This window comes from Bicyclus anynana, chromosome 24, assembly GCF_947172395.1.
Source record: "Bicyclus anynana chromosome 24, ilBicAnyn1.1, whole genome shotgun sequence".
In the NCBI taxonomy this organism is placed as follows: Eukaryota; Metazoa; Arthropoda; class Insecta; order Lepidoptera; family Nymphalidae; genus Bicyclus; species Bicyclus anynana.
Window position 1 is genome coordinate 1,052,244 of NC_069106.1, and position 18,084 is coordinate 1,070,327.

At 37.1% G+C, this 18,084-nt stretch overlaps 1 protein-coding gene across 1 annotated transcript; it reads right to left on the bottom strand.

Annotated features, from left to right (window-relative positions):
- Positions 1-3,808: 3,808 nt before the first annotated feature.
- On the bottom strand, positions 3,809-17,847 carry LOC112050293 (coiled-coil domain-containing protein 63-like). Its single transcript, XM_024088525.2, has 12 exons — positions 17,761-17,847; positions 16,890-17,012; positions 15,365-15,464; positions 15,072-15,169; positions 14,364-14,503; positions 13,601-13,775; positions 12,559-12,741; positions 12,180-12,330; positions 11,787-11,958; positions 5,392-5,524; positions 4,694-4,821; positions 3,809-4,037 (listed from the first exon to the last, which is right to left on the bottom strand). The coding sequence occupies exons 1-12, from the start codon at positions 17,845-17,847 to the stop codon at positions 3,842-3,844; spliced, it is 1,686 nt and encodes a 561-aa protein (XP_023944293.2). The 3' UTR covers positions 3,809-3,841.
- Positions 17,848-18,084: the final 237 nt, after the last annotated feature.

Consider the following 18,084-nt stretch of genomic DNA (forward strand, 5'->3'; position numbering starts at 1 on the left):
AAAAAGGTATAGATTGATTTCACTCGTGGGCGTCTGCTAGCGATAATAAATACTAAATAAATAGCCCTTTATTTTCTCTACTTCACAGCGCAGCGTTTAACAATTAAACTTAATTTTATGTACTTAACTCCTAAGACCAATTATGGAAGGACCTGTATCGCACTCATAGTCACAAACAAAATTGTCTGTCATTTTCTGAGGAAAACGAGCTTAGATTTGGTGTATATCTCATACGAAACTAGAAGATTTTGCCCGTTTTTTACACAATTCAATTACACAAAAAGGTATTTTTACGCAGCTCTTTAACCGACGAACACGATTACAACTATTTAACATCGATTCTATACAGACAGTTTTTATAATCGCATTAGATCGTTGATCATATACTTTGACAGAAAAGTAACGTCTAACGAGGCAGGTCCTATACAATAATTGGTCTTAGACTTCTCATAAGTATTCACTATTCTCGGTATTAAATATTTAAACTATTTTTATATAACGTCTTTACCTAACTTGCAAACTTTAGGGGGTCCGCACCGCAGCATAGCACTTTCAAAGTACTTAGTCATTAAAATTTTATTAAAACTTACCTCCGTCTGGTCTCCTAAGTTGCCACAGTTTGACACTAATTAGACATCCGGGGAAAAGAACAGGTATTACACTAAAACCGGGAAGTTTTTAATTAAAACTGACGAATACAAGTATCAAGTTTTGTTCCTCTGCCTCGTAAGTTATGCATGCCTGGTACCTTCAGAGCGAAAGAACATGTTTTTCTTTGTTAAAAGAGTAAAGTTCACCAGAATCTGGATTCTGCAGTCCACCAGAGGCCCTTTTTGACGACCTTCGTGGAACAGCGATGCGCGGTGGATTTGGTCCTGGGTTCGTTTCCCGGCTGGATCGATTGATGTTTTCCTAATTGGTCAACGTCTAGCTGATAGGAGTCTTCGGCTGTGGCTAGCTACCATCCTACGGGCAAAGACGTATCGTAGCAAAGAAAGTGATTTAGCGTTCCGGTACGATGTTGTGTAGAAAGGGGTGGGGATTTTCTTCAAATCAAAAATCAAAATTAAAAAAAAAAAAACTCAACAGTTGCTCTTTTTAAAAAATCATACAGTATTATAATTTGCAATATACAAATTTAAATAAATATTGTTAATGGTATTTTTCGAAAAGTTTTTACAAAGTTCTTGCGAATAGGAGGAACGAATAATTTTTCATAAGTAATATCCTGATAAATATAATACCTACATCATAAAATTACGCTTCATACTTAAGACGAGAGTTTAAGTTAACCAAACATACTGGTGTATCCGTTATTAGAAATATATACCCTCATCTGTTATTTACTCGTAATTGTAATTAGAAATAAATAATAGATAATAACAAATAAAAAATAATTCACTAAAGCCGATTAAATCATTAACTAAAATTTAAGGATTTAACGACAGTTCTTTCTTTCAGAAACGGCTTTAATTAATACGTCAATAGCTTTGCACCGCCTTCAAAGTGATCAGAAGGTAGCGCATACGATGTTATTTTTCGCTTTTTAGTTTATGATATTTTGATATATGATAATTTGTGATATTGAAGTCGGCTCAATTTTTTTGTTAAAAAGATTTTTTTAAATCAACAACTCTTAAACCATTAAAAAAAGAATGTAAAGAAAGTTTACACTTAATTTTATTAGAAGAACCGTCGGCATCCAAGTTTAATTTAAAATTGAATCAAAGTTGAGATTGGTCCTTTCGGAGTTTTTAACTATTCGCGAGCTTCCGTCCGTCCGTCGCTCCATTGTGGGAGGGTAATTTAATGTTTTAAAGAATTCCGTTGTACGGATGTTCGTAAAAACGCAATTGTCATCAGCGCCAGCTATATTTGCTTGACCGACTGTTCCCGTTCATTTTCAAAATCGGCTTAGATGAGATTTCTCCCTATCAACACAAACTTGAATCTCTAACTTTTACCTCTTAATCTATACTTATAGTAAATCTGTAGAGAGGTCAATTCTGTACATGAAATGTATGTTATGTTTCCAAAATAACTATCAGGAAGTGATTAGTGATCGATACAGATGCCGAAAACGCAATCAGTAATTTTTTGTCTGTCTGTATGTTCATTATAAAAACAAAAGTACTCGACGGATTTTAACGAAACCTGGTACAATTATTATTCTTCATACTCCTGGGCAGGTTATAGTATACTTTTCAACACGCTACGATCAATAGGAGCAGAGCAGTGAAGGGAAATGTTGGGAAAACGGGAGAAGTTACTCCATTTTTCTGCGATACTACTGTATGCACTGGATTAAAGAGGTACAAGGGCGGACGAAGTCGCGGGCGTCCGCTTGTAATAGAATATAGATGAACAAAAAAATCATGTTGTGACGACCCCCCTATCATGGGATGAAAGCAGGAGGAACAGCAAATGCATACTCTACCTGCGGTACCTACAACACATGGATAGGGGGCCTAAAGAGAAAATTGATTAGGGCATCAAGTTATGTAGCCCTGGCTACATCTAGTTCTAACCGGATAAAGCTAGACATAGGCGCATTTCAGGTATTAGCCGTATTTCACAAAACAGTCTAACTTATAAATATTTTTCACCTATTTTATTCCTACTTGTAAGTGCAATATTACAAAGTCTAGATTTTTCCGCAGGCGTCTGCAAAAGGGAGAAAAGTGTCGCGAGGAATTCCGGCGGGGACCTCGTGACGTACTTCCGGTGAGGAAAACTGGGGAAAACAAAAGAAAAACGCGCCTTCCCACCTCCTTGCCGCTCTACGTTCGAATTTTCTTCAATGATTTCCACGTTGATCTTTTTACACTGAAAGGTTATAAGATGATGAGACTAAGATATTAGTGTTGCTTTTTTGATAGTTATTTTAAAAGGTCAATAATTTTCTTTGAGGCTTTGGATCATGCCGTATTATGTTCAATAAGGAAAGGCTAACATTGAATTTTTTTTCATATACAAAATTTTTAGTAAAATCCTCATCTTCCATGCAACTGGGATATTACAGATTCTTATCAAAATACCTAAGTACATCATAAAATTTAAAAATTTTGAAAATCCCCGAAGGTCATGAAATCAATCAATCAATAACACTCTCGATTACATCATCAATAGGGAATATTCAGCACACTATCATTTGAGACCCCACTCGAGTATATTTGCAGACTTTCGGTTATTCTTTCCCACTTTCACCCCCCAGAACTTTTGGACGGCTCAACCGATTTTCATCAAACATCTTTATGAACCCTTGACACGTAATTCACCTTTAATAAAAAAAAAAACCAAATTGAAATCGCTTTATTCGTTCGGAAGCTATGATGCCACAGACAGACTGACTCACAGAATGACAGACAGACAGACAGACAGACTCATCAACCTTCTTTTTGCGTCGGGGGTTAATAAAAGTGAAAGGTCACAAAGGAAACACCACGAAATAACGTACAAAAATGAAACTGGGTAGGATGGTAGTTAACAGTTAGAAGACATCTGACCGCGTGGATCTTGTCACTGTCGAAGGTTGTTTTTTCCTCCAGTTGCGATCATGTGAGATGTCATCTCACTGCCCAACCGACCACCAAATGATATCGTCGCTTCTTAATTGTAACTTCTAGCAAATAAAGTACGTAATACTATTATACAGTTTAAAGTCTACTTTTAATTTTGAAGCCAGATCTCATATTGACACGAGACGTTGATATCTGGTCCTTCGAGCCGGACTTTGACAGTTATTGTTCAAGAAATACAATCAAATTTTGGTATATGTTAATGTATTAAATAAATATCTATTGGTGAGTTCCAAACAGCTTAACAAGGCATAGTCTGCGCTTCAGTAGGGCATGTATCGCTTAGCCAGTATCAGTCGGCTTTGCGGCGCGCGGCACTCAGCGAGCGCGTGGATCCTGTCACTCCTCTCGAAGGCCGGCTCCTCCTCCAGCTGCAGGCGAGCCGCCTCACTCATCGCGCGAGTGAACGGCGTCTCCGGAGTGTCACTCACTCGTGACAGCCAGCGGGCTTCGATGCAACTGGAAAATCATAATTTTTAACTGCAAATTATAGTCACTCCTCCTTCCATATAGGAGACGGGATATGGAGCTTAGACATAGCACACTGCTCCTGTACGGCATATTTGCAGGCTTATGGTGAGACTGCCACTATCAGGTGTTAATGATAATATAGGAAGGCCTAGCTCTGTGTTGCACCTTTAAAATAGGCTGATGATGATTGACTTACGCTTAACTACAATAATGTCTGATGGAAAGCAATGATGAGGTCTATAGTGGGATGCGCTTGCCTAGAAAGTGTCTATACATATAATCTTGCTTTGAAGGTAGATGATCTTGAGAATCTTGCTTAGATTGTAGATGACAGGAAACACGGACACCGGTAAGTCGTTCCACATTTAAGAAGTTCGAATGAAACATTGAAGTGAAACGCTTGGTGCGAGTTGTATGGATATTAACGATTTTGTAATGCCACATTAAGGTGTTTCGCTGTTCTGTGCTAGAAATCTGAAGCAGAAACAAGATATCGGAGTTCCTTAGCACACTGTCCAAATTATATCTGGTAAAAAACCAGACACAAACGACATTGGGACGGTAATTTTAACTGCATCACCAATTAATTATCCTTCTAGTGTGGTGATCAATCGAGGCTAATGCATCGAGATGATGATACTAACGCTGGGCAAGGTTCGGCGGGGACCAGCACTGTGATGGGCGTGGCGCTCCAGGGCTCCGGGGGCTGCACCCTCACTGTGTACTTCTTCAGACGAGAGCTGCTCTTGTCCTTCCGTTGTACATGGCGCTCCTGAACACCATAACCGACTATATTAGAGATCTCACGAAGATACGTAACGATATTTGTTTTCTGATTGTTTTTTTTTATTCTTTACAAGTTAGCCCTTGACTACAATCTCATCTGATGGTAAGTGATGATGCAGTATAAGATGGAAGATGAAGGCTATCTTGTTCAGAGGAGGATGAAAATCCATACACCTTACTGTTTCTACACGACATCGTACCGAATCGCTAAATCGCTTGATGGTACGTCTTTGCCGGTAATGCAATCTCCTCAACCCTCCATTTGAGAATGGAAGATTGAGGAGATTCTTAAATAAGATTCTAATTAATTATTAAATTTAAATGAGATCAATAAATTATTGAATTTCAATAAGTATATTTAATAATTAATTATATTATTAAATTCACAAGAAACTAATTAATTATTGAATTAACAAGAATGTAAATAATTATTCAATTAATAAGAATCCAATTAAATTAGATTCAAGCAATACTTTAAATTATCACTTCCGTAGAGCGTTCCGAGAATTTTTTTCTGAAAAAAAAAGAAGTGTAAATAAGAATATAAATAACTCACGCAATAATATGTGATCTGCACCAACTCCTGTATTTTCTCAGTGATGAGCCTGAAGGTCAGGTTGACATGGTGGAGAGACGGCTGTTTGTCTCCCAGCAGGTTTTGGTAGGGCTCCAGAGAACAGTCCAATAAACTGAGGACAATGTATATTTTTTAGTTATTACAGGAAAAGTCCGAAGTAGAGCTTTTTGAAAACATTCAGAATGATACAGAAATAAAAAATGTACTAAAAATCTTGGATTTGTCACTAGAAACTCCATTAGAATCTTAGACAAAATAATTACGGCCAATAGTGAAAATAAGCTAATTTCATTATTTATATACTGATCCAGCTTTACAAATGCGTCAAAAGTGTAACGAATTGTCCCACACCATGCTACATCGCACGAAGTTGAGATAATATTTTATCTCTGTATTCTCACGGGAACGGGAACTACGCGAGTGAAATCGCGGGGCGTCAGTTAGTTATTAATACACTTGTTTTATAGGTAAGTATCGTAGGAGCCTCAATAGCTCAACGGTAAGAGCTGTCGGACTCATCGCCGAGGGGTGGTGGTTCGATCCCCGTCCTGTTGGTCTATTGTCGTACACACTCCTAATACAGTCTTACCCGACTAGTTGGAAGCAAATGGGAACATTGGTCATATTTAAAATCTAAAAGATATAACTAATATTCTTTATTAAGAAATTAAGAAAAAATAAATAGGTAGAATAACACACAGTAAATATAATACATGAGTCTTTACAAGCAGCGTGGTGAACATACGTCACGAGTCTCCTTGATATCCGTATATGCAAACTTTTTTATAATTTGTATTTCAAAATTTAACACTAACAACAATTACGTAAATTAATTTAATAATCAATAATTAGCAATAAAAAATAGTCCATCTTATTTCTTTCATTTTTGTGTACAGTTTTTAAAATATTTAAAAACATGAGACGCCATTTTTCTTGAATAATATTGAAAGTTACTGATGCCACGCTTCGTGTCGTACTGACTCGAAAATGTATTCGTTTTGAATTTTGTATTTGGAGCGGCTACGATACTGTCGTGTTGCGTGCGCTCCATCTGCCTAATATTCTTAACTAGCTGACGCCACGCAGTTTCATCCGCGTGGTTCGCGTTCCCGTAGGAATATGTGGATAATATATCTTCCTCGATAAATGGGCTATCTAATACTGAAAGAACTTTTCAAATCGGATCAGTAGTTTCTGAGATTAGCGCGTTCAACCAAACAAACTCTTCAGCTTTATAATATTAGTATAGATCTGTGTAGAATAATAACACGTTTAAAGTTAAGGTTTCTAAGGTTTCTAAAGCACTCATACTGTGATCCATCTAAATTCCGTTGGTGAGTTAAAAATGGATCGCACGCGGTACCTGCCGCCGATCCATTACTGCGAGCCAATTACCGGGAACAGCTTGCCTTTCTAAATACACTAAATTTCTTACACTTTACAAGATTGGTTTCTTCCGAGAAAACTATAGTCAGGGAAATATACAGGGTGCTGGGGAGTTCCCATAACCCTGGGGTTATATTCTTTACTGAAAATTAATTATAAAAATGTTTAAGGAACATGACGTGTTCTAAAATTAATATTTTCGGGGTAAATATATATATTTTTGTAAATAGATCTTAAAATGTACCCCTAAACGCATCCTTATAATTATGACGTAGCCAAGTTTTACGATTTTAAAACGCAAGGAAAGATAAAGGCGTGTGTTACATGGATAGTTGGAATTATTTAAATTAAATTATATGAAAACATTTTTTTATTTTTTAGCAATTTTTTTTAAATAAATAAATAAAAATCGTTTACTTCACTTTCTAAATTATCATAAATTAGTGCGAGTTTGGAACTTTCTTTTAGGAGTAGCAAAACTACCTCTGATTTTTTATAATAGAAAATTATTATAATAGCTTGTTTCGCACGATTGTGTGTGTGTGTGTGTGTGTGTTTTCAGGATATAAGTTTTAATATTAGTTATGCAGTTCGCCTCCTATAAGTGGACTCGGCAACACCTTGAAGTTATATAATGGAGTAAGAGCTTGTGAACGTCAGACCTTCGTTTTGGTCTACTGTCAAACGTTTGTCTGTAGACCTTATTAAAACAACACTACATTAAAAGGCAAGCAAACAGACTTCCAATAAACCGGACCATTATCCCCAATTTCAGACCCCCTGTTTAACGAGTCTTTTTCCCCCCAAGGTATAAAAAACCGCTTTTGAGATTTTTTCATGCGCTTGTGTGCATTTATAACAAGGATATAAGACGCAACATATTATGTTGTTCTTTATATCGATGTTACTTGGCAAGTATCAAAGAAAGACAACGAAAAGAACCTCCAGAGGCTGATTTCTTTGAGTGTGACGAAATATGCGTTTTTTGGTAAAACCGTATTTTTTTTTCACGTAAACGTAAAAATCTGATTTTTTCAGAACTTCGTGGGACCGTACACCTGAGTATACGGTTTAAATTTCATCTTAATACATCGACGCATTCTCAAAATATAGGGGCAGACAGACAAGAGTGATCTTATAAGGGTCCCGTTTTTTTTGCTTTTGAGGAATTCTAAAAAGTAAACAAACTTAAAAACGTAGCACTTAAGTCTCGTCTATATACTCGTACTAGCGGACGCCCGCAACTTCGTCCGCGTGGAATTTAGTTTTTCACAAATCCCTCGGGAACCACGGATTATTCCGGGATAAAAAGTAGCTTATGTGTTAATCCAGGCTATATACCTCAATACCAAATTTCGGCTAATTCGGTTCAGTACTCGAGGCGTGAAAGAGTTACAAAACATCATCAAAATCAAAAATTTTCGCAAATCTCGGGAAACCAAGGATATTTTCTGGATAAAAAGTAGCCTATGTGTTCAGTGTAAAATCCAGAGTAAAATCTATTTCCATTCCAAATTTCAGCCAAATCGCTTCAGTAGTATCGGCGTTAAAGAGTAACAAACATCTAAACATCCATACAAACTTTCGCGTTTATAATATTAGTAGGAAGTGGGATAGGATGAAACAAACATACATATATACTAGACAATTGTATATATCGCATATTCCGTGAAGGCCCGATTCATTACATTATGAAAGCATCCCATTACCATGGCATTGTCTCGCTAATCCCGTTTAATGGAAATTGCATCGATTGTCGATATTCGATACAAACATACCAGCAAATACTCACGAATAACTGACCGAAGCCGTTCTATTTAGCGTTCCGGTACGATGCTACCTGGATGATAACTAGCCAGATTGCATGGCTGATTATCATCCACCAATTGATCCAACCAGATCTTTTCTTGTCCTAACGTGGATATCAGTATCACTAAGGTCGTCATTAACAACCCAATTCGGCTCACTGTTGAGCACGAGTTTCCTTTCAGAAAGAGAGGGGTTAGGCCTTAGTCCAACACGCTGGCCCAATAAGGATAGGCAGAATTCACATACGTAGAGAATTAAGAAAATTCTCAGGTTTCCTCACGATGTTTTTCCTTCACCGTTTGAGACACGTCAAATATCACTTTTCAAACATCTTAAAATCAAATATCACTTTTATTTCTTGTAATTAAAAATTAAAAAATCAAAATTTGATTTAATTACAAGCACTTTTGAAACGTCATTAACTCATGTCATAACATAAAGTTATGTCATGATTTAATGACTTCGATTCGGAAGGCGTAGGTTTGAATCCGGTCCGGGGCATGCACCTCTAACTTCTCAGTTGTGTGCATTTTAAGAAATTAAATATCACGTATTTCAAACGGTGAAGGAAAAACATCGTAAGGAAACCTGCATGCCTGAGAATTTTCTTGATTCTCTACGTTTGCGAAGTCTGTCAGTGTGGTGGACTATTAGCAGTGTATGGACTAGCCCAACCACTCTTAAAATAAGAGGAGACTCGTGCTCTATAGTTAGACAAAAATGGATTGTTAATGATGATGAATCGATCTTAATTCGATCCAAAAACGATAATAGTACAAAATCTAGAGAATCAATGTAGCAATTGGCGCTTGAGAGTTGACATTTGGGTATTGAATGAACAGTTCGGTATCTAGTTAAATGCAAATCCGTGTCTATACGGGCATACGGCTAATTATAAGTTAAGATCGATGCGGCAAGCGAAAGATTAACTAATCAGAGCCTCGCGTCATGCGGGTCGTATCTCACGATGTTGGTTTAGATACCGCTTGCGTTGCATTATTGGGAATTAGATTACACTGTGACATAGTATACGAATATCTATTGTTAGAATTAAAAGATAGCCCATGGTTGAAGACCCGTATTAGAAACGCACTTCACCCATCTGTTTATTGGGTGAAAGGTGTTAATCGAATTTAGTACGTTTAAATATATTACGAGTAGGTTGCTTAAAAATCTCTTGGGCAAATTATTATTAACCATTATTAACTAACGTTAATGATAGTTTGGCCAGGAGTTACTAATTTTCTATATTCTCTGAAAACTGTCTACCTATAATAGATTTAATGTACAATTGAGGGTCGGCTTTAACATCTTACTATCTGTAGAGGTCAATTCTGTACATGAAATATATTTCCAAATTAACTATCAGGGGGTGATTAGTGATCGATACTGACGCCAAAAATGCAATCAGTAAAATTTTCGTCTGTTTGTCTTTATGTTCGTTATAGAAACAAAAACTACTCGACGGATTTTAACGAAACTTGGTTCAATTATTCATACTACTGGGCAGGTTATAGTATACTTTTCATCACGCTACGATCAAGAGGAGCCGAGCAGTGAAGAGAAATGTTGGGAAAACGGGAGAAGTTGATCCATTTTTACAGCGATACTACTGTAAGGGCTGGATTAAAGAGGTCTTAGGGCTGACGATATTAAATATCACGTCTCTCAAACGGTGAAGGAAAAACATCGTGAGGACCTACATGCCAGAGAATTTTCTTAATTCCCTGCGTGTGTGAAGTCTGCCAATCCGCATTGGGCCTGCGTGGTGGACTATTGGCCTAACCCCTCTCAATCTGAGAGGACACTCGAGCTCAGCAGTGAGCCGTATATGGGTTGATGAAGGGCGGACGAAGTCTGACGTCGAAGACGGGCGCTCGCTAGTATTTAGTATATTTCCATAAGTTACCCCATAGCATCAGCTTACAAACTTTTATAATATTAATTCATTAGCCCACACAATACATATCCGTCCACTGACCCGGCACTATTGTCTTGACGTTCATTATTATTATTAATAGTACATGCGACTGTCGCGTCGCGCTGCGACATGATTGATGATACGCGGTAATGAGATCTTGTGTAGTTATCGTATATATGCACTAGTATGATAATCTGTCTGTAGTTACTAGCGGACGCCCCGCGGTTTCACTTGTGTAGTTCCTATTCCTGTTGGAATCATCATCATCATCATCATTATCAACCCATATTCGGCTCATTACTGAGCTCGAGTCACTTCTCAGAATGAGAGGAGTTAGGCCAATAGCCTACCACGCTGGCCCTATGCGGATGCAGGCTCAGTATCGTGATGTTTGGAAGTCCCTACAAAAGGCTCATGTCCTTGCAGTGGACCTCCATCGGCTGATACAATGATGATGATGATTAGCTGTGAACTACCAAACAGACTGTCAAAAATTTTTAAAACTCTGACATGAAAGTAGTCGTTCGAAATAAATTGATGACATTTTTATGATTTGTTTACACATTTTTAATTTTTACTTGTTTTTTTTCATAAAATGGGGATGATGACTTGGTTTGAATATATTGATTTTTATGATACATTCGTGTAAATAGGGTCAACGTTAACTAATTTATACATAAAAACCAAAGATTGTCTGGATATTTGCAAAATAAATGAGATTATAAAATTTCAAAATCTATTAAAAATCTTTTATCGTAATTAGATGAAAATTCATACAGTTTTTAGCTTCCTTAAATTAAATGTGACATTTTTTAATACATGAACTATAAACATAAACGCACAAATAACAAAGGTATTAGTAATTTTGTTTGAACACACATACAAATCTAACGATCATTACATTGCCTACAACGTCATTAGTTCGTGCCATTTTGTATGGGGCGTTTTTCAGGGATCCGCGCCTTCGACGCAAATCTGACCCTTTAAATCCCTGTAGCTCCGAAAGTAATGATCGCACATACCCTGTTCCTTTTACAAATTTGCTTTACTATATATTTACTTTAGCATACTCTTAATTTATATACAATTTAAAAACTGTCATCATCCCTATTCCCATTTTTTCCATTCCCATTACCAAAAAAGGAAGAAAATCTCATTTCAAATAATTAAATTCTCAAACAAAATCCAAATCTAAAACCAACCAACAAAATTAAAACCAAGATGATTAAGTCTATTGTAAACTGTTCAAGCTACTAACTTAAATAGTTCAGTGACTTTCTTCATCGTGTCTTCTATAAGTAGCGATTTCTCAGTAAGTTGGGTTCTCTTATCTTCTGTTGCCAACTTCTGCTTCTCCAACTTGTCTCTTAGTTGTTGCAATTTCTCCTGCCTGTTCTCTTCCGCCATTTCGTTCCAGTCCCGTCTGTCTTCTGGAAACGTCACACTGAGCAAACTCTGATGATTAAGCCTTATAACTAAAAAACAAAACTAAACAGTCTTTCCAGCATTTCACTAAAGATAAAGATAAAGATGGTGGCGTTTTCTCCAATGATTTCTGGTTCCAATATCACTAAAAATTCCACGCCTAGTTTTTAAAATAGCATCAAATGTTTACCTTAAAACATTGTTTTCAAAGTAAATTTTTTCTTACCAATATCCTGTTTAATTTTTTCTAAACCTCTCTTCAAGACCTCGTTTTCCGCACAGTACTCATTCAATAGCTTGTATATTGAAAAGTTTTCTTGTTCCACTCGCTCGAATTGCTCTATTATTTTGTCAACGTCGTGTTCTTCTGTGTAATCCTACAAATTAACTTTATATTTTTTAGTTTCTTCCAAAATAAATATATTCATTTCTCTGAAACTCAAAGAAAGATATTTAATTTCTTTCAATCCACATAACTGAAAGGTTGTATGTGCATGTCCCAGAGCGGATTCGAACCTACGCCCTCCGAATCGAAGGCAGAGGTCATATCTACTGGGCTACGTATGTTTATCCTATACATAACATTTATTAGAAACAATAATTACGTTAATGTCGCTAAATATTTTATCGTGTGCTTTTAAATTCTTCTCGATCTCCTCCTCTTCTTTTTTCTTTTGGTCTTCTGCTCTTTTCTCTTCCTCTTTGTTGATTCTGATGACACCTTTCTTTGCTAGGAAATTGTAGAGCTTCATTTCATGGTCAAAAGCTTTTTGCAAGTCTCTCATTTCCTGAAATAGGTAAACTTATCAAATTAAATTGCCGTCATAATCTCCGTGAAGGAAAATATTTATATAAGTTTAATTTATTGATTGGCATAATTTCCAACTATCAAAAGTGATTTTTTCTTAGGTCAATTTTATTTCAATTTCATATTTACCGGATTCAGCAGTGCTGTAAAAGAAGGTTGTAGGAGTTTTAGACTTTTGTACTGCGAGTTTATATTATATTTTAAATATCTTTCTGCTGCCATGCAGAAAGATTTAACGTTCCGATTCGATGTCGTGTAGAAACCGATAGGGGTGTGGATGTTCATCCTCCTCCTAACAAGTTAGCCCGCTTCCATCTTAGATTGCATCATCACTCATCATTAGTTAGATTGTAGTCAAGGGTTAACTTGTAAAAAATAAAAAAAACAAATAGTGAGTATTGTCTTGTCTTATTAACAAAATTATGATTTATTTATCTTTTTCAGAAAACCTGACTCTCATGGAGCAATTAGATGAGCTGCTGCAAGGAAAGAACAAAGAGTTGCTGTTGCTGCTGCCATGCAGAAAGATATTTAAAATATAAGATAAACTCTAATCTCTCTCTAAAAACTCTAAATAAAGATCATATGTTAGCATCCAATAAATAAAAAAAAAAGAATATGAAGGAAGAAAATACTAGAGTTGACTAAGCTCAGTAGAGAGAGAGAGTGTACACTTAAAATTAAAAATATTTATAACTACATTAATAGTCATGACTAGCTATTTAGAATCATGATCTGACAAATTTTCAGCTTTTAGAAAATGAGGAAATTCTGGTCATCACAGATTCTTAGACCAATAATATAATCACCTGGATTTATAAACTTAATATAACAATCACCTGTATTTGCACCATCTGATCGACCTTCCCTTTCTCCTGGGCTGACTTCAACTTGGCACACCATTCATCTCTCTGGTCGTACGCCAGGGTAGAAGACTCGAATAGATCCGTTAGAAACTTCTTGCCTTTGCTGAGGGCTGACATCATTTTGTTCCACGATTGGTTGAACAATGCTCTGGAAGAGGTCTTTTATCACCATATCCCACTAATATTATATTTGCGAAAGTTTGTATGTTTGGATATTTGTTACTCTTTAACGCCGCAATTACTGAACGCTCCAAATTTTGCAAAACCGGTTTCTACGACAAATCACGGGCGCACCGTGGTTTGTATGCACGACCTCCATAAAGACTTAGATTTACCTTCATTAGCTAGTTACATGAAGCTGTTCTCCCGAAACTATTTCAACAGAGCTGCCATCCATCCCAACCAACTAGTGGTTCAGGCCTGCAACTACATATCTATCTATATAATATTAACGTCACCCGGAAGTGGGTTTTCTAACACGCGATCTTGGGGGCGTCCGGACTGATTCACTCAGGTCACGGTTACCCCCTCCCGAATGGCCCTCTAAGTCCGAGTAAGTAAGGTCCGAGTCTCATAGGAGACGTCTTTACAGAGTCGTTCCGCCCTTTATCTTTATTTCAGCCTTCGAATCTCATCAGGCGATGCTCCTGCGTTCGCCCAAACCCCTCGGTATTGTCTCGGTTTGGCCGCATGGAGCCAAACGGCATTTACTCAACATGAAAAAAAAAAATCTTACCTGTCATTCAGCATGTGCTCTATCTCTTGCCTGACCTTCTTGTTCTCGCACTGGACCTCGTTGAAACTCCACATCGCTATCTCTAGCTTGTTCTCAGCTGAGGACAATCGGTGGTCGCTCAGTGCTCTTCGTACCTCCAACTGGTTATGAAACATTAACATTTAAACGTTTGTTCTCGTTGATTCCGTAGATAATGCCTCCGTTAGCATGACACCCCGTTACGTTAACAACCGATGTCCGGTTCACTGTTGAGCACGAGTCTTCTCTCAAAGAGTCATGGCCATTATTTTTAACATATTATAGTGATTCCAGGAAAAGCACACATTCTCGTCCTAAGCTCGTCAACCCTCCTTGGAGTAGCATGATGGGTATGAACTCCATTATCCTCTTTTCTATAAGGGAGGTCTGGCCTTATAGTCAGTCGTTAAAATTGTTAGATAAAAATTATAATAAGATACAGATAGGTACAGCGTCGTAGCAACAATTCGTTTAAAATAAATTTAATCTTCAACGGTGTTTTTCGAAGTGTTGCTATAAAGCCAACTAAGGACTTGTTTTTTTTTATATTATTCTGAAGAAAATAACTCCTTCCAAAGCCATCGTCATCCAAACTCTATAGTTGCCTTTCATTAGTTATGGACAAACGAACTTTTTTAATATTTTATAAAACGAAAAAGGTTGACAACCATATTATAGATTCTTTTTCACCTCTCCGTTATTAGCGATGACTTTCTCATTGATGAGTAGCAACTCTTTCTTCTTCTCTTGCAGCAGCTCATCTAATTGCTCCATGAGAGTCAGGTTTTCTGAAAAAGATAAATTAAATAATAATGTTGTAAAGACAAGACAAGACTCAGTATTTTATTCTTTACAAGTTAGCCCTTGACTACAATCTCACTAACGGTAAGTGGTGATGCAATTTAAGATGGAAGCGAGCTAACTTGTTAGTAACAGGGCTAGTTATTTTAAGCTTTGTTACAATACAATGGTTGATTGTATACCTTCGCGTTCCTCTTCATGCTCAGTGCGTGATAGCAAAGCTCTTGTCAATTCTTGCTTCATTCTCTTGTCATTCTTCTTATGGGCTCCTGATCTCGCTATCTGGAATACAAATAAGTCTTTAGGAGGAAGGCGTTCAATATAAATACAGATTAAGTTAGTTGTCTGTGAGTGATCTTACTCTTTTTACCAAACTGCTGAATGTGTATTGTTTCTAACCGACTTCAAAAATGAGGAGGTTCTCAATTTGACCGGAATGTTTTTTTTATGTATGTACACCGATTACTCGAAGACTCCTGGACCGATTTCAAAAATTCTTTTTTTGTTTTAAAGGGCTTACCTCCTATTTAGTCCCATTGCCATCATGCCAAGATCTGATGATGGGATCTTGGAGAAATTGAGGAAAACTTTCAAAAATTATATAGGTGCCCAGTATGTTAGTAAATTTTTCCATTTAGTACTTTTAAGCACTACAATTTTATGAAGGTTTGGAATTGATCTGATGATGGAGCCATAATACAGATGAGGGAACTCCTTAACAATTTACAGCAGTTACCTTGTGTTTGGGCTTGATTCATTTGTATTAATGAGAACTTTCCACCTAGATAGGTTGAAACTGTCATTAGAGGTCTGCTGATGAAGACCAAGGACAAGCCATGTAATATTCAGATTTTGCAGACAGTGCTGTTTCATGTGGTCCTGTCAGAAACGGCTTAAATTAAGACAACACCGGCTTAGCACCGCCTTCATACTGATCAGCAGGTAGAACATAATAATATTATGATGTTATTCTTCACTTTTTAGTTTAGTAGGTACGTTTTTAGTTTTTGAAGTCGGTTATATTTTTTTATTAAATTTTTTTCGAACATATGGCTCAAAAAACTAAATTTTCGTTTTTTGAAGTAAAACTTCTTTGCACACGCTTGACTTAGAGTAAGTAAGTTACTCTCTCCTTTTGAATTTGAGTATTTGACGGCCTCAGTGGCGCAATGGAATGCGCGGTGGATTTAAAAGACGGAGGTTCTGGGTTGGATCCCCGGCTAGGTCGATTGAGGATTACTTAATTGGTCCAGGTCTGGCTGGTAGGAGGCTTTGGCCGTGGCTAGTTACCACCCCCTACCTTCAAAAACGTACCGCCAAGCGATTTAGCATTTCGGTAGGATGTCGTGTAGAATGGGGTGTAAATTTTCGTCTTCCTAACAAGTTAGACCTTCATTTTATATTGCATCATCACTTACCATCAGGTGAGATTGTAGTTAAGGGCTAATTTGTAAAGAAAAAACAAGGCTGGCCTTATTGTCTATAATAATATTATAAAGCTGAAGAGTTTGTTTATTTGTTTGATTGAACGCGCTAATCTCAGGAACTACTGGTCCGATTTGAAAAATTCTTTCAGTGTTAGATAGCCCATTTATCGAGGAAGGCTATATATTATCTCCGTATTCCTACGGGAACGGGAACCACGCAGGTGAAACCGCGCGGCGTCAGCTAGTAGCTAATAAGGCTTGAAGTTAAGACAGTAGGAACCTTGAGGTCCTTGTGAAGGTTGAGGTACTCCTTCTTGAGGGTTCGCAGCAGGTGGTCCTGGCGCCGGAACTGCGGGTGTACTCCCAGCGAGCGGTGCTGTCTGTCCGTCTGTATCAGACGGACCTGCATTTACATATTAATTATGTTGTGAGACTACAAGTATTATTATAGTACATCTATACTAATATTATAAAGCTGAAGAGTTTGTTTGTTTGTATGATTGAACGCGCTAATCTCAGGAACTACTGGTCCGATTTGAATAATTCTTTCAGTGTTAGATAGCCCATTTATCGAGGAAGGCTATAGGCTATATATTATCCCAGTATTTCTACGGGAACGGGAATCAAGCGGGTTAAACCGCGCGGCGTCAGCTAGTTATGATATAAGTGCGGTAAGATGAAAATTGCAAGCTCGAGTCGTCGGCGAGAGCTATAGTAACCAGCTGTTTTTTTTCTTTATCTTATTAACCGATAGACGTCCACTGCTGGACATAGGCCTCTTGCATGGACCTCCAAGCACAACGATCTCGAGCCGCCAGGACCTAGCGGCTTTTTTTTAATGATGCTTAATTAGTTATACAACTTCATATCCACAATGTCCTACAAATTGCGTGGTACTTTATGTCGTTCCGAAGCTCTGAAATTTTCATTTCCTGGTAACTCAGTTAGCTACCAGAATCAAGAATTGTCGTAAATAAAAAAAGTTGATCGTCTCATCGAGATGAAGCTACTCTCTCTCACTCTCTCACACCCTCTCTACTCTTAAAAATTAACTTGATAGTAATCAAGTGTAAAGAATATTCCACGGATCCTGGGCTATTTATTAGTGGGATATTAGTAGGATTAGTGAGATATTAGTGGGATTAGATTACTTGTCTTTGTGAGTGCAAATGCTCGTCCTCCATTTTCTTCAGGACTTCCATATCAGTAGGTAGATGCTCTGGACTTGATGACTCCATATTTGTTAATGTTAAATATTACGTGTAAAAGTTAAAATCATTGTGACTTTTATGCAGAGCGAGGCCAACTTGAAATCTTATTTTGATTATGACTATATTTTTTTTCAACCGCGACTTCATTCGCGTAAAATAATTCATTTATTTACACATTTGCTTAACGTTTTATGAATAAAATTAACTTTGTGAGATAAAGTATAATAAATAAATATTTAATTCTTTCATTTTAATAATTTTGAC

Coding starts and splice junctions, on each gene's coding strand:
- LOC112050293 (XM_024088525.2), bottom strand. CDS start 17,847: ATGGAGTCATCAAGTCCAGAGCATCTACCTACTGATATGGAAGTCCTG. Junction 13,776..14,363: donor GAGCACATGCTGAATGACAG/GTAAGATTTTTT, acceptor GACCTCTTCCAG/AGCATTGTTCAACCAATCGT. Junction 12,742..13,600: donor ATCAGATGGTGCAAATACAG/GTGATTGTTATA, acceptor TACCTATTTCAG/GAAATGAGAGACTTGCAAAA.